Raw genomic sequence first — 18,748 nt, forward strand, 5'->3', positions numbered from 1 at the left:
TAAATCTCTTATAACCAAAGTAGCTCTTGAAAATAAATTTAATTCTTTTTTTATCATAGTTATTTAAATAAAATAATAAGTTTAAGGAACTAGATTTTAATCTTTTATACCATGATAATTGATTTTATTAATTTAAATCTTTTTATCACTATGATATTTGATCAAGTTTTTAGTTAGTAAGGTTAGGGTGTCACATCTAGCCCTTACTATTAACAAAAATTAATTTTAACCATTAGCTAACTAGAAAAGGACCTCAAAAAGTATTTTTTTTTTTTGTTATTTGCTGTAATTTTTTGTTCTATGGTTGTAGTTTTGGGTATTTTATTGTAATTTTTTGTCCTTTTCTATAATTTTTTAGATCCTTTTTTTTATATCATTTTTAGTCAACTATCAATCAAAGTTAACTTTTATTAACAATAGGGATTATATTGTCATTTTTAAAAGTTGAGGGAACAATTTACACAATAAACAAGTTCAGAATCTGTGATATTATTGGATCTAAAATTCAAAAGAAAATTTGCTCACTTACCTTTCTTTCTTACATAAATTAAGTATTTAGGAAGAATCTTCATCATGAAAAACGTGCAAACTGAATGGAAAAGATTGTTCAACTGCGTATCTTCAAAACCCATGTTCCAACAGGGACCTTAATTTCTTTTATTTGTTCATTTCATATGTCACCCTAAAATTTAATTGATTGATTCAGTTTTGTTAGCAGCTCAATTAATTTGGCTGAAAAAAGAATCCAAACCAATGAGTGGATCATAAAGATTATTCAACTATATATTTCCCAAATAACCCACGGCCCTACATTAATAGAGGGACATTCATATGAAATCACACATTCATCTTCTATAACTCCAAGCTGATACAGCAAAAAGTGGCCTATCACTCCAACACAGAAGCAAACAATCATTCTCTTCTCTAATCTTGTACTTGTATCCATAGCTCTGCAACAATCTCTTTGCCTGCAACATCCCATAGTAGCTCAATGGAACTCTCTTAAAACCAATCATTTCCAGCCTTGGAATCCATTTCTCAAGCTTCTCGTACCTTTCCTTCCTCTCAAAACCCTCACAGGCTATGATCCTCTTGATCTGTTCCCCAAGCAGTTCACTCTCAAGTTTCTGTCTCTCCAATGAAGTCCTCGAAACAGTTGAGTCCAAGCAATCAAACAATGGACTATAGAAGTACAGTGCTTTCTCTATCCTCTCCATTAGGTTAGACCCATTAAGGTTTGATTCTTGCTCAGTGATCACCATCAGTTTGGGTTGGAGTTTCCTTAAGGAGTTCAAAAACATTCCCATTTTAGGAGAAGCACTGAGAGAAAGTGGTGACAGTGCTGAGTCTGGACTTGTGATATAAGCATTGATCATGTCCTTCTCTAACCATTCTGCAAAAGTCCTTTGGTTCTGCTGCTGATGATGATGATGATGAACGGCTCTCTGCAGATTCATGGGTGTGGCTGGTGAGTTTCTGGCAGCTACATCATCATCACTTGCAAGAAGAGTGTGAAGCTGAAGCACAGAACTTATGGCAAGTGCTTCTCCAGACTTGACAGGCAAGCTTTCAAGGTTAAGATCTTCCATCTTGCTCACAATTGGATTGAACTGTAAAGGGAAGTCAAGTTTTCCTGCTTCAGTGGTCAAATGAAACCCCATTTGATCCAGAACCTCTTTCTTCTCATGAATACCTGTGATCTTCAAGTGAGGAGGGCCACCTGGACGTTTTTTCAGAGTCATCAGAAGGTCAACCCACTGTGCAGGTTCAGAAGAATGAAGGTCTATGATGTGAACAAGCTTTTCACCTTCCATGGCTTCAACAATGGCCTGGTTTGTGGTCAAGTACGCTAGTTTCAAGAAAGGACACAGCTCAAAGAAGTATTTTTGGACCAAGACTTGTTCTGAGGTTGGTGAGGGTTTTGAGGAATGGAGGGTTTTATAGACACCTGGAAGGTTCTTGATGATTCTGTAAGCAAGGGCTTCACTAAAATAAGTGACCATTCTCTGAACTGCATCGCCATCAGGTGAGGCAAGGTGGGAGATGAACTCAAGACCCATGTCTGCATTCTTAATGCTTCCAGTTGCAACACATTTTGCACAATCAAGAAGCACAGAGATTGGGTTAAAGCCTCCATTGTCCCATCTCAGCTCTCTCAGCCACTGATAAGGTGAGCCTGTATTTGAATTGAAGAGAAGAGTTAGGTTAGGAAATCCAAAGATAACAGGGGAAATGAACTTCCAATTTCAACTAACTTCCCATGAGGGCCAGGTTGGCCCAATTTTTTACATGGGCTTAATGGGCTGGGCCAAAGTGGCCTGTTTTACTATTTGGAATATTACTATTAAAAGTGAGTTAAACTGTTCTTGCATATAATATTATTACCACTATTTTTTATTCAAACTTTAAACTACTAGCCAATAACCTTGTAGTCTAGTGGCATATAAGCTCTTTTCTAAACAGGAGGTCATAAGTTCGATCCTACATTTAACCTTAAGTCATTAGTGCCTAGCTACTTGCCCCTCAAACTACTAAATTCAAATAACTTCATAAAAATTCATGATTCCGTTTTCCTATGAAAATTTCAGTTTACTATGTCCCTAAAAAGAATAAAACTGAAACAGAATTATACTTGTCATTTCCAAAAGAATATGAAGATTTTTGTGAAGAAATCACTAGGGTCATCCTTAAAACATCAAAATCAAAATGAAATTCTCCATGGTGAAGAAATCACATGGATGAAAGGGGATTATATTAACCATGGTGTTATGGATCTTAAACAACTGAATAAACAGATTTCATGAAGTAGAGAGACAAAACATGTGGTGACAGTATATTACCAGACTCCATACAGGTTGCTCTTCCCAGAAACCTCCCAGCTGAGAGAAACCAGACCAGAGATTCTGAAGCTTCTTAGAAGTAAATATTTCCAATTCAGTAGGCTCTACAGTTCTTATGGTGAGAGTTTATATAGAACAAGACTGGGTCCGATGAAAACATTGAAGCTATTTCTTTGTGTAGGAAGGCTCAAGAAGATAAAGACAAAATAAAGGTTGATTTTGTCACCACTAGTTTTGTGATCTTGTCTTTTTGGTTGTGAAGCTGAGAGGAATATGGGAATTCCTGGAGAGTCATCTCTTGCTAAAATTGTCAGTATGTGGACAAGAGAAGTAGGTTCCTGCTGGCCAACATGGGAATCATAGTCAAATACAACAGCAATACAACAATCTGCGCACCAGGTTTCCTCTTCACAAAGTTTTCTGGTAATCTCGGTTTACAACTAAAATAAATAATCCTGATTAAGCGTTAAATCTCAAGTTCGAGTCAAATTTTTTTATGATCAAATATAGTATACAGATATATCATAAATAAATGAATGAACAAATTAATAAATATGGATTTGATTTATAAGTTTAAGTTAAAATATATTTATTTTTAATCTGCATTATATTTTTAAAGGTTTACCTTTGAAAAATAATTTTTAGCCTACTGTCCATTTTATAAGACCTTATTTTGGAGCGATTTGATATTTTAACATATAAAATGTTTGGAGCGAAGAAATATTTGTTAATGAATATTATTTCAAAATTATTCTTCATTAATGAAGTTTTTAATAATTGTAGGTTTATAGTTTCATTAAATGAAGGTATTTTTAAGAAAATTGCATTTATTTATAAAAAAATAAAATTCCAAATTGTATTAAATTAATTCTTAGTATTCATAATTTTACCTTAAAAACATCTTATAAAATGAAATGCTATGTGGAAAATATTGATAAAGATAGGCAAGGAAAAGTCCTAGGAAATGCCTCCAAGACAAGAATTTAATTTATTAGAAAAGCCAGCACTTGGAGACTTGTCCTCAAATAAAGGGGGAAACAGACAAAGGTAGTTGTTCGTAAATGGTCATTCTTACACGTGAACTTGAAGTTTCAAACATTGTTTTTGGCTCTATTTTTGAATTATGAACCGATTAATATTCTGCTTAATTACAATCATCCTACAAGACACTCACATAGTACTTGTGAATATTGCGATGACCAAGTTTGCCTTAAGGCTGTGTTTGATTTCAATCATTTTCATTTGAAAAACATTTTTGACACACAATCTGAACACAAATGTTATTTAGATATTTATTGTACTGACCTAAAAGTCTATTCCACAAACACAATTTTGGGTAAGTTTTAACTTTTGAAATATGGATTGGAGCTAATTTTAATTGATTCTCATATTATCCAAACATATTTTACTTTACCAAACTGGCTTTTCAAAAAGCCATATCTAAACATAAATGAATTTTGAAAAATTAAGTGTTAGCAAATAGATTTTTGACAAATAAATTTTTGTGAAAGTCAAAATTAAATTAGTGTGGCGAATAAATTTGGTCCAGTCCAAATAAGTTTGATTAAACCTAGTATAGTTAATATAAAAAATTAATTTAAAAAATAAGAAAATAAATAAAATAAAAAGGACTCAAGCCGTTGCCATTTTGGCTCAGTCTGCCCCTGCAATAATGCGGGTCAAATTGGGCTAGACCGGGATTATAATTCAATTTGAACCTTACATCAATTTTGAATCAAGATAATATCCCATTTGACTCGTAATTTTCCTTTTGGGCCACAGATTTGACTCATAAATATAATTTGAAGGTTTAATTTCCATCTCGTTTTCTCTTTTTGATCAAAATCATATATTTTCATTTAATTCATCTGTACTGTCAATAAAAGATATAAAGTCCATTTGGTTTGAGAGGATGAGAGAGATTTTAAGAAAGAAAAGGTAGTAAGTGGTTTTTTAATAGAAAAGAGGGATGATACCTTATTTAGTTCAGGAAGGGAGGGAAAATGAATATATATAGACAACTTTACACTTATATAATTAAAATTATTTTTTTCTAATAAAACTAGTTATGAATATTTTTAATATATAATTATAAGACAGTTCATATATATATATATATATATTGCCAATAATATATTTAATAATAATTTATTCAAAGTTTATAAACTAAAGATACGAGCAAGCAGTAAGTTTATTAATATAAAATAAAAGAATAACAAAACATGATAAAAAAAAAAAAGAAGAAGAAGAATAGCAAAAATAAAATAAGAGGGAAACAAAGATGACAATGCAAGTTAAGAGAAGAAACATAGTTTGAACAGAGGGACACATGATAGCAAAGAGATAGGAGCATTTTTGGATTATCATACTATATAAGGAGTATATTAGCTCAATACAATAAAATTATACCTATCCCCTTCTCATCTCTCCATTTTGGAGCTCCCCTCTATTTTTACAAACCAAACAAGGGTAGGGGAGTGAAATCCCTCTCCTCCCCCAAACAAAACATACCCTAAAATGATTTTATAATAAAGAGAATAATAATAACATAAAACAATAAACATTTTGCTGGGGATGGAATACTCAAAAAATGAGAAGAGAGTAGAAATGGGCAAAAAATAGTAAAAGAGTATCACATCTTAACTCAAAATTTTAAAATTTAAGTTTATATGTTATTTTTTTATATATTAATTATTAAACTTAATTTTATTTGATATGAGATTTTTTATATTAATTTAAATTCACCTACACTTATAACAGTCTAATAATTTTTTCTTCAAGTGTGAATCCATAAGCTTTTCATATAACCTAACAATCTCCCCCTAAGGCTAGTTCTATTCTGAGACTCAAACATGTGTGCAACATAGATTTTCAGGTATCAAATGAAATTAGACTCTGACACTAATAGTTATAGAAAAATATTATATTTTAACTCAAAATTTTAAAACTCAAATTTATGAATTTTTCTTATTATTATATATTAGTCATTAAAAACTTAACTTCGTTTGACATGAGACTTCTTATATTAACTCAACCCTACTTATATTTAAATAACTTAACCATTTTTGTGAGTTCACAAGTGCCCCATGCCAAGATGCCACACACAGAGATCTCAATGACGAGAATTTTTTATTAAAACAAACAACGAAACCCTGAAAAACCAAAAGGTGAGAGAATCAAATGAAGAGAAAACATGTTATCCAAATAGGACATGATCCCACGTTGTTAATCGTCACTGAGTAACGAATGAGACTAAAAACATAACGTCGTGATCCAATGCCATTTGCTCCAGAAAATTATTACTAATTTAGTATTGCTAGACACACAATTCAATGTTGTCGATTCATGTTTTGTCATTTGGTCCTAAAACTTAATATCCAATTCAATCACAATTCAGAATTATAAAAACATGAATGATAATAATACAAAACATTGAACGAAGCCTACACGAATATTTCCAAAACTGTGGTCTTTGCTTTTGAAAGGAAGCTTATTCTCATGGCCTTAGAGATCGGTCCAAACAAAGCAAAGAAATGGAATTTGCTTGCCTCACAAATCACTTGTAACTTTCTATTGGATTTTCTCCTTATCCAAACAGAACCAATAGCCTATTATTTAGGAATGTTTTAAAAACTAGACTGAATAGTGAACTGAAAATGTTAGTAAATTATGGGTCTCATGGTTTAATCTATTGGCACCGATAACATAATAATTAAATAAAAAATAATATATATATATATATATATATTAAAAAGGAGTCAAATCAATTCAACCATTTTGGATCTTAGGTTTTTATTTTGAATTTTCGAGAACTATTCAAGTCAAAGCAAGCCAACTCATGTCAACCGTCAGAATAAGCCAAATGATTGAACTAAACTATTTTCTTTTCCAAGCGATGATTCAACCAGTCCAATTGTCCAGGTCTAAAAATAGTGCTATTTAAAGTTTTTGGACAAATATGAAATAAATTAAATATGTCCTACTATGTTTTACTTCTCAATTGGCCAAACCTATACATTTAACACTTTGGAGCATTCGAAGTTTTGGTAAGTTACACCCTAAAAAGTAAAAATAAGTCAAAATTTCAAAGAATGAAACTAATTTGATTTTATATGTGTAGTTGGTATAATGTTCATTTTAATTTAGGTTTAGTTCATATAGAAAATCGTTCTATTAATTTTTTTGGTCATATTATAAAAAATATAACTTGTGATCCCTAAACTTTTTTATAATTATTAATTTAACTATTAAACTTTGACTCAAAAAAATTCCATTTCTGTAATTATTAACTCAAAACAAATTAGTTCCATTTTTTTACTCAAAACAACTTAATATCTATAATACTTTATCTTAATAAATTATAAGAATTGAAGTTTTCTAAGTCGAAGTTCTTGAATTGATAATTATGACAAATTTCATGACTAAAAGTTCAAGAATAGATACTTATGAAAAATACCTATTGCATTAATTCCTATAAGCTATAAATGGGTGACTAGGATTAATTCTTAATAAATAAATTTGCTTTTCCTAAATTCAAATCCCATGGGGTGGGACGAGAGCTAGTAATTGGCATCAAGCTCGACCGGATAAGTCCAAAAAATCTTAAGATCAACTTCAAAAATTTAGAAGATTTTGTTTTACTTCAGATTTATTCAAGTTGTTCAATTAAATCCAAAGAAATTTGAGAATTCATAATAATGAAATTAATTTTCACTTCAACCTTCACTTATAATACTCATAAACCCTCTCCCAAATTCCCAATATGCACATTTCACACTTTTATATAAAGTTTTAATGTTCTAATAACCGTTATTTTGAATATTTTTGAAATATAAGGAAAATAGATAAAAAAGATTACTTCATATGTTTTTATTTTTAATCTTTCAATACTTGATCTCATTTTAATAAGGATAAAAAGGTGCATTGTAATGATATATGCTATAATGATATGCTGCTTGAAATTTTTATTATTTAAGATAAAAATTAAAATTAACTCAAAAAAATAATATAATATTTAACAATTTAAACATTCAAGGCAACTCAAATAACTCAAATTGTTAGGACTAAGCTTAACTAATGAGATTTTATATATATTCAAGCATTTTAAGTTTAACCTAAATAAGCCCAACATGCTCGAATTACTAGCTCTAGATGGGACAAAAAATAAGAACAAATTAAGACAAATGTCATAGCACAATAAGAATGATAGACAAGCTCAAAAAATTAAATTAATGACAATTACATTTTCAATAATTTTTTTAAGAAAATAAATTATAAATATTAATTTACAAAGCTACAAACAAAAATCTTAGTTACAAACTAAAAATCAAGTTAGAATCTTAGATGTTTTATCTACAACTAAAACTCTTAAATTTATAATTATCTGAATCGATATTTTAAATTTATTTTTTAGAAAATTTTGTGAGAACATAATAAAATTCAATATTTTAAAACTTAGGAATCATCCTTCCCTGATAATATCGTTGATGAAGGACAAAATGACATGTTTATAGGAAGAGAATTCACTATGAAGAAAACTTTAAATATTAAAATCCAAAGTTGAAAAAGGAAATACCAAGGTGGGATGAAATCAATCAAACTCCAAATCCTCTTCCATAGTATTTGGGATCTTTCACCCCCATCAATGTATGATAGTATGTGTTCCTAATCCAATTTTTTTTTCAAGCAACTTATATAGATAGTATCGTGAATTTAGATGGCAAGTTACAATTTACATATATTTTTTTAAAAATTGAATCTACTTAAGAATCAGCTTTATAACACTTCAAAATGAACAGAGTTTTGCCAACAAAGTTAGTCCACCTGATAATGATTTGATCTATAAGCCAAAAGTTATGAAATCAAATCTCATTACCACTGTAAGGACCATATTAGCAAACAATGCTATATACAAGTATTTCTATAAGTATTCTTTAAATTTAAAAACATGTTTTGACTAGTGGACTCCGGATCCAACTCATCAAAACCTTTTTATACCACAAAAAAAAAAATGAAAGGAGTTTTAACATTTCCCTTACAAATATTCAAGGACAGATTTCCTGAAAGAGCCAAGCAAACATCACCTCTAAGCTCAAATGCAGATCACAAGAATCATAGTTTAGATCTTTTTTATGCCGACAAACATAAATATACTTCAATAATGTACAATATACAAAGAACAAAAGAGCATTTTCCAAAAGCTTATGTACAGATCATAATAGCTTTGACCAAATTTTTAGCCTGCATGTGTTAATCAGATACCAATTGTCATCAAATTCTCCCACTTAAACCTTGCGAGCCGGATCAAACGATAAGCAAAATGAAAGTAAATTCAGGACATTTCCTTAACAAAATATACGGATTACTTCTTGGCAACAAAGAATGCTGGCAATTACCTTTATATGGGTTCAACATCCCAAAACCAGAACTGCATGAGTAGAATATGCAACGGTCAGCTACCCCAAACTAACTGGAAAATGTTCCTACTGGCAACTGCATTGATCATGTTATCACTCTGTTTTCTTAGCATGTCCTCTTGTGCACAAACATCCCCATCCTAATAGAAGATACCAAGAATGAGTCAAAATTGGAGATAAGCAACAAGTCAGCTAAGTTTTGACGACTAAGCATCCCAAGGTTTATTAATTGAAGTGTAAAAAATGCGCTAGGAATCACTGATACTGCAACACCATATCATATCGTATTCAATAATGGTCAAACACTAACAAGAAGCATAACACCGCACTTGAAATTATATTGAAACTCTATATTTTGTGGTGTTGTAGCGTTGGTATCATGTCATGCTTCTTAGTTCTTGCGTAAAATTTCATCAAAATAACAATGACTAAATAGCTAGTTAGAACACCTAGCACTGACGTAGGACCAACCAGCTTAAGTTGCCTCTCAAATCTAGTTCAATATCATGAAGTTCTCAGAAAGCATATTATTCCAAACATATTAACCAACTGATTTAAATATTGGATGCTTAAAGGAAAGAATAGGCTCACAAGAAGAGAGTAGGCATTGGCAAGAGAGAGAAGCGTGGGGTACAAATCGAGCACAGCCAGGGCAACCTCCTCTGTAACCTGAGGGACCTGCATTTTCAGCAGTCTAAATCACCACCATCAAACTGAACTACAAGTTGTGTGTTTGGTACCATATTCATTCATTAAATTTGTCAATAACCATTTCAACTCAATAGCTCAAACTATTAAATCAAAGTCAATAAGTAGTTCTATTTTAATCTCCAATGAGTGCCTTCTCATAGAAAAAAACCTTTTGGAATGAACTGCAGACATTCGCCTAGCTTGTGCTGAAATTATATTGAATCATGAAGAATAGGATGCAGTGCATCAAACTATAAACCATTTAGTCATGGAGACTATGATGCCATGTCAACAATCAGTGACTCAAGCTTACAATGAAAGTGAAGGCTCTAACACAAGTTACGAGGGAATGCAGTTCTATATACAAAAGACTTTGAGAAGACAAAACCATGCAAATAAAATAAAGGTAGAAATATCAAATGGCAACCAGCCAGTAGAGCTGGGATAATATATCTAATATTATCAGTTTGTTGCCAATAACTATATTAGTGTATTAAGAAACCAGGAGTAAACAAAAGCCAAAACTGATAGGAGGCCAATGTTTCTGAATATTATTTGGATACAAGAGGTGAAAGCTATATCATTCATAGTGGAGCTGTAAAAAGTGTTGTAAAGAAGGATATTCATAGTCAACACTGCTGAATTAAACAAAAAACCACAAGGAAACACCATTCCCTCTTAATCTTGCAAAAGAGAATACCTGCATAAGCTGGACAGCAAATACATCACTGACTGTCATTTTGTCAAGATCTTGGCACCTTCTAATAAATTCATCAAAAGGAGGGCATGTTCCAGAGCACTTAACATGGTCGTGCAGAACCATTGTCTTGTAATATTGAGAAATTGCTTGGGTAAGATAACCATACTTCTTTAGTGTATCAGCCAAACCACTTGTTCTCTGCACATCAAAACCCTCCAAAATTTCTGTTGTAAAACAGCTGTACAAAATGATACCCAAAAAGTTTTTCGTAAGGATATTGTGTAGACAGTGGAGCAGAAAGTTTATTGGAACATGTAAATATATATTCGATAAAAACTCAACAAATGCACTACATTAATCATTATTAAACCAGATTAGCAGCTGAAATTATTCTTACATGCACATACAAAAGCCTCATGCAAATTAGATTCAATGAACATATTGAAGTTGATATTAAGAATTTAAATCAATATTCCAACTGAACATAAGTACTTTTACCAAATAACTGAGCATGTTTCAATTTAAAGAAACTTCTATAACAAACTGTTTTTCACTCACACCAATCAAAATCATGTCCAGAACCATTTTTTCCCATTACCAATGATGAAATTACTTGAATGTTTTCAATAAAAAAATTACAAGAAATGCCTACCTAAGGATATAGCCAATTATGAAGAATTAACCATAATGACAGTTGTTAAGACCATATTGCAACTGCTATACAATTTCAAATAGTGAATGAACACCACTCAATCATAACACAGCACAATTCTTCTACCAGTTTTATTCATTGTGATTGTCATAGAAGAAGTTTTAACAAATATGGTCAGTTTTAATTAAAAATAATAATGAACTGCAAATGGACTCAAAAAAAAAAAAAAAAGCAGTTTTGACGTTTAATGTTGATAATCAAATGGATTCAACCCAACATATGAACTGCACAACATGAATCAACTAAGAATTCAAAACAAGGGGGGGGGGGGAAGAGATAGAGGAATGGTGCATACGCAGTTTTTATGCTTTCAGCAGCTTCAGAGGAATTCGGGTCACCTTCCACAAGATATATCAACTTCTTCAGTCCACACCTCTTTCAATAAGCAGTTCAAAGGGGTAAGACATCGTTATGCTAAGCTTACAACTTATATTATGATCATGAGGATATAGAGCAGCTTAACGGATTATAATTTGCATGTTAACCTTCTATTCTGTAACTACTATCCAGCTAGTTATAATATGATATGACCAAGCAATAAACATGCAAATTGAAGTCACCTCCTCCTATTAGGATTTAGGCTTTTTAAGTCGGAAAAACAAATTGCCTAAACATCGAAATAAGATTCCAAGACAGAAAATAACAATATCAAGCCCATGCCTGGTCAACCAATAAAAAACTTTGTTTGAATGGAAGAGATTGGCCTCCCAATTGCTAGCTTATTGTGTTTTCCATCATTTTCTTTCCAGTTCATATGCTTAAACCTGTACTCTAGCAAATTTCTCTTAATTTGAATTCACATAAAGCTGAGTTTCATCATTATAACCAGATAACATATACATCTATCCTCCATACGTGCAAACAATTTTTCATAAAAAAAAAAAAAAGAAAACAGTTCTGATCTCCAAGAAGGATAATGTACCAAAAGTCTTAATTTTTGATCCTTATAGCGGTTATCCCTGATTGAAGAACGCAAATCATCAATGTTCTTCCTCTCAACAATAAAATCCAGCACATATTCACTGTCAAGGGTTTTATGATGAGCTATCCAAATTCCATCTCCAACGGGCAATCTCCGAACCTGGGGATAAACCAATAAGGCAACCACTGTTACCAAATTCAGAACAGAGAAATGCTATATTTTAACAAGAGTTCCTTCCAAGTAAAACTAACATCAACTGGTATACGTTCTACAATATTGTTAACAAGCTCAAATTTGACAGTTCCTTTAGAAAACACAAACAAATGTATGGATTTAGATAGAAGGGAAGTTCAGATACATTTTACTAGTTATTGGCCGACATCAGGCTTCCAAAATGCAAAATTAATAGGTCTAAGAATAAAATAGTACATGTGGTGCTTCTTATAAAAAATTCAAAGGGAACTGCCTGCGTAGAGCAGAATCATCAAAACTCACATCTATTTGGATTTTGAATTGACTGCGAATATTGTCAATAATTCTCCTGGATCGTGATCTGAAAATAATGAAGTAATAAAGTTTATCAAATTCATTAGATCATTAGACAAGGAAAATTATTCATGCACAGTTAAAAGATGACTTCATGTAAATATCATAAAGGTTAAAAGAAGGAAAAAGTCACATAACAGTAATACTAGCATCCAAAGGGAAAATACAGAATAAAGGAAAATGCATACCTTATCCTCAAATAATTTGAACTTAGACAGAAACAAAGAAAATAGTATATTTAAAAACTCGTTACTAACCCCTGAGTGGCAAATTGCTCCCGATCATCCAGTATTAAAATCACTTCATATGCATCTTCAAATCTCTCCCCCAAGCTCAGTGGTGGTAAACTTAAACTGTTCACCATTGATTTAGGCTCCTTACTGATTGATTTTGGCATGGCATCATCCTAAGATTTTCAGAAGGGCAAGCAACCACTTCAAAAATAATTCCAAAAATTATAAACTTCGAGTGAAAAAACATGTACACTGATACGAAAAGTCCTTAAAGTTTTGCAAACCATTGCAAGATTGACAAGAAAATTGAAAGCAAAAATGCAGTTATTGATAATAATTGTGAATGCAATCAATGCAATGTTGAAATGTGGAGACATTTATCCAGTGAAATTTAAACATGAATGCAACATTGAAGAAGTTTCAAACTAATACACTAAAAAAGAATACTGCTTGTTAGATCCCTAAAATTCCATCAAATTAAGGATTGCGACTGTATATTTATAAGAAAGGAACTAGATCCATTTCATGAAACAGATAAAACCGTACAGATGATGAACAAGCCCTCAAGGAAAAAGATGTATCTGGAGAACCAAAGTTCGGCATATTCCCACAAGATGCACTGACAGGTCTGCTCTCATTTCCAGTGAGATCTATTGAACCTGGACATTATAAAGTGGTTCACTGAGCTAAAATGTTTATTGATCTCACTGATGAACAGACTGAAAAGGGGGGAAAGAGATACCACTTGATACAGAAATAGAACTTGTCATGCGGAAATCATCTCCCATGGTTTGAGATTCTGGCTGTAAACCATAGACTTGCCCCTCTCTAAGTTGACATAAAACAGCTGGCCACAATGATGAAACATCCTTATCTGCGTGGCTTCTAGAAACATCAGTGAAAGCACTAACAACTTGTTCCTTGGAGTAACCCATGCGTGTAAACTACAAAAAGAGATCAGTAGATGCATATAAATTAGTAGACTAAACAAAAAAGATTAGCTGTTGGAATAAATTGACATGAAAATCAATAACATTAACTAATACTCAGACACACAAAAGTCACAGATTAGCTGTTGGAATAAAGGCATGTAAGTGGGCCTCAAGGGAGAACCATGAAAATGTACTCTTATCTCTTTTACCAGAGGTTTAGGTATAGAAATGCAAAGAGGTCAATCAACTTAACCATGTATGAACTAAAAAAGTAGTATTGATAGAAGATGAAGCCATATTTACTGTCAAACACAAATATCACTTTCTAAGGTTTACACCAACAAAACTTCTCCGAAACTCTGGAAAAGAAAGGTAATAACAACAGCTATTGCCATGATATCTGATTATATTATTTTGAGACACAGCATCAAATGATACAACAGAACAAAAGATGACTTTACACTAAATACAATTTAAATCAGTGTAAAGAAACATTACAGCATTTGCCAGGAGAGAAGGAAGGGGCCAAGATGAAGAGATGCTGTTCATATTATGTAACGAAATTAAAGAAGTAAAAATAAAGATAAAACTTCTACTAATCAAGGGTTAAGAAAAATCGATAGCAAGAATAAAATACCCTCTCTAGGAAATCAAGAGGAACATTCATTTGGTTCTTTTGTTGGGTCAACGGTGATATCACTTCAGTATCCAGGCCATGATCACTATGTTCCATATCTGAAGTGTTCTGCTTATCCATATCAGAAAGACATTCTATAGTAACTGAATTCTCTTGAGAATCTTCCATTCCAGATCTTCTGAGACATTCACGTGCTGCTTCCTTACCTTCTTCAGTTAGCATGTACCTGAGAGGAAGCAACCCCCCCCCCGGGGGGTGCGGGGGGGTTGGGGGGGGAGGATCATACAAATATGAAGTATTTCAACTTAAGAACTTGCAGTACAGAACTCAGCAAAGAGTATCCTCTTCAGTAATACATTTAACAAACAAAAATATAGAAAACCTAAGGAGATATTTTATGCCCAAAGCTAATGAAAATGTACATAGTTTGAAAGAACAAATGCCCAAAGGAAACCATACTTTGCTGGACGGCAGGATTTTACAACTAAGCTCTTAGTGATCAGTGTCTTCATGCAGCTCCATCCACTATACCAATCCCTTGGAGAACTTCCGAACTGTCCTGGCTTTCCTCTTCCTTTTTCTGGACTGAACAATGAGGATCAGTTTGGTCAGAAATGTAGATTTTCAAATCCAAGCCAACAAAACAAAAATAGATGTATATGAACATACACAATTGGGGCTCGAGATAACCCACTAGCTTCAGCAGCATCAATAAGTTCCTGTTTACCCATAAACTCATTCCCATTTGAAGTCCCCCTATAATGAATATATGCTCAATTCAGAAATCCAAGAAAATTTAGAATGATAAGTTGTGCAACCTAACCTGAAATGCAAAAAACAGACAAGACATAAAACCTGGAAATGAACGCTGGACGGTTTGACTTCTATACATGAAATGCCATACTTCATAAAGCCTAACAAATATAACTTACGGACAACTATGCAGTTATATGCAGATGCACTTGTACCTGTAAAGAGCTATCAATAATGCATATGCCACAGAATTTTTTTGAGGCATATATCGCCTGCTTCCATTATTTTTCCTTCCTATAAATGAAAGGATGAATTAGGTAGAAGCACAACGATTTACAAACATAGATTGATGGACATATAACATGTGGCCAATCAAAAGAGACAAAAATTACACAGCATCAGACGTACCCTTTTTGGTCTGGTCTTCAGCTTCAGAATTTCCTGAACCGGTCCCAAAAAATCCCTGCATGAGCTTCAAAATCCATTTTCCCACGCCCCTTCATTATAATTCCAAAACAAAAAAATCGCGTTAGAGTAAACAATCAAATTTCATTGACATATAAGACCCTTGATCCTCATTGCTTTGCCAACCCATTAGAAAGATCTCAACAGACCAATATACAAGGACCCAACAACTATTTTTACTGTAAAGCTTCCGCTTTCAAAATCCAGGAATGTCGCTCGTTAGCAACATTGAAGGAAAAAAGGAGGAAATTTTAAAATCTAGATTGCTCTCAATTAAAATTTAAACAAATGCTGATTAAAAACACACATACTTGACCTCAGAAAGGTCCTTCATGGTTTGAATGGGAGTTTTTGAGTTACAAAGGTTGTAGTAAGCTTTAGACAGAGTCTTTTCAATGTTTTCTGAAATCCCTTTGGGTTTCTCTGCTAATTCTTTCCATTTACTGAACAAGTAAGCTGCAACCTCTTCGTTCTCCGAGCACCGAACCCGAGCCTCCTTCTCCATTTAGCGCCTACAAGTTCTTTCCGTTGAAATCAAGTTAAAACTGGAATCTTGCGCGGCAGATTAGTGGGGGATTTTAAGGTTTTGCCACTTCGCTAGTGATCATCACGAACTGATTTCAGAAGCAACCATATCGCGCGCCAGGGTCGTTTGAATTCAAGACTAGGAAAGCGAAAGCGATTTTTGAAATCGTGACTTGGAGATCCGGAGACTCGCTGAGTCAAACTCGGTCTGTTTCTTTCGCATTGCCCCATCCAGTAATGGACGGCGTGTGCCGGAGTTAAAAGGCCTCTCAACATGGGCCTATTGGTGCTTACAGTGATAAAAGCCCTGGCCCAAATTTCATTGACACTTCCAAAGGGACATACTCTCACAATTTTATTTATAAATTATTTTTAATATATTTTATAAAAATTAAAAATAAATTTAAAATTCATTAATTCTGTCAAAAAATTTTATTATGTTTTTAATTTTATTTTTATTAAATATATATACTTTATTTTTATCAGAAATTATACATATATATTAATAACATTCTCTCTCATAAACATTTAAAAGGAATTTTAACATTTTCTCTCATCAACATTTAAAAGAGAAAATTTGTAATATAAAATTAATGACATACTCCCTCATTTAATATTATAAATCACTTTATTTGAATTACTATCATTTTGAAAAATATGAGGTATTTTTTATTTTAGAATTTTTAAAAATAAATAAAGATGAACATGAAAAAATGTGTAATTTTAAATATTTTCAATTAACTTATAGGGAGTTTAAATTAGTTAAACATGTTTTACAATATTATACAAAAGGAGCATATAAATAGGATTAAAAAAATTCTCTTCCTGCCTTATATTCCATGTGGATCACAATATAGGGTATTTTTTAAAAGTCATACTTAATTCAAAATATAGAGTATTAAGTAGTTTTTAAAATTATTTTTATAATTACTCCCTTCATTAAAAAAATATAAGGTATTTTTAACTGAATCTATCCTTCAATAAAATAGCTAATTGTCTTCAAACTAACACCATATTTTTATATTTATCCCTTTTAATAGAGTACTTCACTTTAAAATAAATATAAAATAATTTATTTATTATGGATACTTTTAAAAAAAGCACATTAGTTATACTTTAAAACACAAAATGCATTGTATTTTTAATATCTAACCCTTCAAAAAATATCTTACATTTTTAAATAGAAGGTGTATATCCCTACTTTATTTATTACGTACTCTTTTTAAAAATTGAGATATTGAAATTTCAATTGTCATTGTTAAGGAACTTAACAAGATATTTAATGAGGGTGTAATTAGAAAAGTGCAAATTTTTTTTTAAAGAAATTAAAGTTTCAACTAACTATTTTACATCCATGAATTAATTATCAATATATTATATTATGATCTAAAAGGAATAAATAAAACTAATGTATGTACTCCCCCACCTCCATACCACAATTTATGACATATTTTAAAAACCTTACTTTTTTAAAATATGGAATATTGAATAATTTTTCATAATTATACCCTTAAATCATTTATTACTCTTTTGAAAAAAATTAATTTTAATTTCATTATCAAGAAACTCATATAAAATATTTAATGAAGATATAATTAAAAATATGTAAATTTTTTAAGAAATTTAGATTTCAACTAATATTTTTATAGAACTATATTAGTTACTAATATCTTTTACTCACTCTGTCACAAATTATAAAGCACTTTTAAATGAGTTTCTCTGTTCCAAAATATAAAACACTTTGAGTATATTAAGTTTCATTAAATGTTTTAATTCCAACATTACTCTTTCTCTCTCTGCAATTAATTTCATCACTTCTCTTTTCATTATATTAAATGATGAATATTTTGAGAAGTTTATATCATTATTTTGAAAAGATAAGGTTGTTAAGTGTATTTAATGAGGTCTATTGATATGTAAAATTTTATCTAAAATATTTATAATTTAGGACGGAATGAGTGCGAGAAGAACGATTAGAGTGAGTGATGACAAACTTATTTTGCATTAAATTCTTTTACATTTTCAAGTCATTTCATACATTATTTTCCCCTCATTCGTGCATTTATGTAGTGGACATAATTAATACTATAGGCGGCCAGAAAATAAAAACAATTCTGCATTTATTGTCTCTATTCATATATCCCTCCTCAAATTAACAAATTAAGTAGAGTCCAGCCACACGAATTTCTTATCAAACTCACACAATATATATACTTCTTACATTCTAATATATAAGGTATTTTTAACTAAATTTTACATATCAATAAAAATTTATTATTTAGTTAAAATCATATAAAATCACAATAAGTTTTCAATTTTGCTGCTATTAATGTCACAATTAATATTATTATGATGATAGGTAAAGCATATGATTAAT

General features: G+C 31.5%; 2 protein-coding genes across 3 annotated transcripts; both read right to left on the bottom strand.

The window, feature by feature from the left end:
• Nucleotides 1-656: 656 nt before the first annotated feature.
• On the bottom strand, nt 657-9,371 carry LOC129316167 (GRAS family protein TF80-like). The gene is made up of 3 exons (XM_054960468.1): nt 9,236-9,371; nt 2,841-3,178; nt 657-2,176 (listed from the first exon to the last, which is right to left on the bottom strand). The coding sequence occupies exons 2-3, from the start codon at nt 2,848-2,850 to the stop codon at nt 846-848; spliced, it is 1,341 nt and encodes a 446-aa protein (XP_054816443.1). The 5' UTR covers nt 2,851-3,178; nt 9,236-9,371; the 3' UTR covers nt 657-845.
• On the bottom strand, nt 8,814-16,586 carry LOC129316166 (crossover junction endonuclease MUS81). Of its 2 annotated transcripts, none has more exons than XM_054960466.1 (15): nt 16,310-16,586; nt 15,790-15,878; nt 15,597-15,675; nt 15,298-15,384; nt 15,088-15,213; nt 14,629-14,854; nt 13,802-14,003; nt 13,606-13,718; nt 13,084-13,232; nt 12,776-12,833; nt 12,281-12,439; nt 11,654-11,733; nt 10,647-10,884; nt 9,848-9,934; nt 8,814-9,396 (listed from the first exon to the last, which is right to left on the bottom strand). In XM_054960466.1, the coding sequence occupies exons 2-15, from the start codon at nt 15,848-15,850 to the stop codon at nt 9,292-9,294; spliced, it is 1,770 nt and encodes a 589-aa protein (XP_054816441.1). In that variant the 5' UTR covers nt 15,851-15,878; nt 16,310-16,586; the 3' UTR covers nt 8,814-9,291. The 2 variants fall into 2 exon arrangements, with proteins under 2 accessions (XP_054816441.1, XP_054816440.1); XM_054960465.1 differs by having other exon boundaries at nt 16,158-16,586.
• Between the last annotated feature and the right edge of the window lie 2,162 nt (nt 16,587-18,748).

The sequence above is a fragment of the Prosopis cineraria genome, unplaced genomic scaffold (assembly GCF_029017545.1).
Source record: "Prosopis cineraria cultivar Desert tree isolate PC_DT_omini unplaced genomic scaffold, ASM2901754v1 PC7, whole genome shotgun sequence".
Lineage (NCBI taxonomy): Eukaryota > Viridiplantae > Streptophyta > Magnoliopsida > Fabales > Fabaceae > Prosopis > Prosopis cineraria.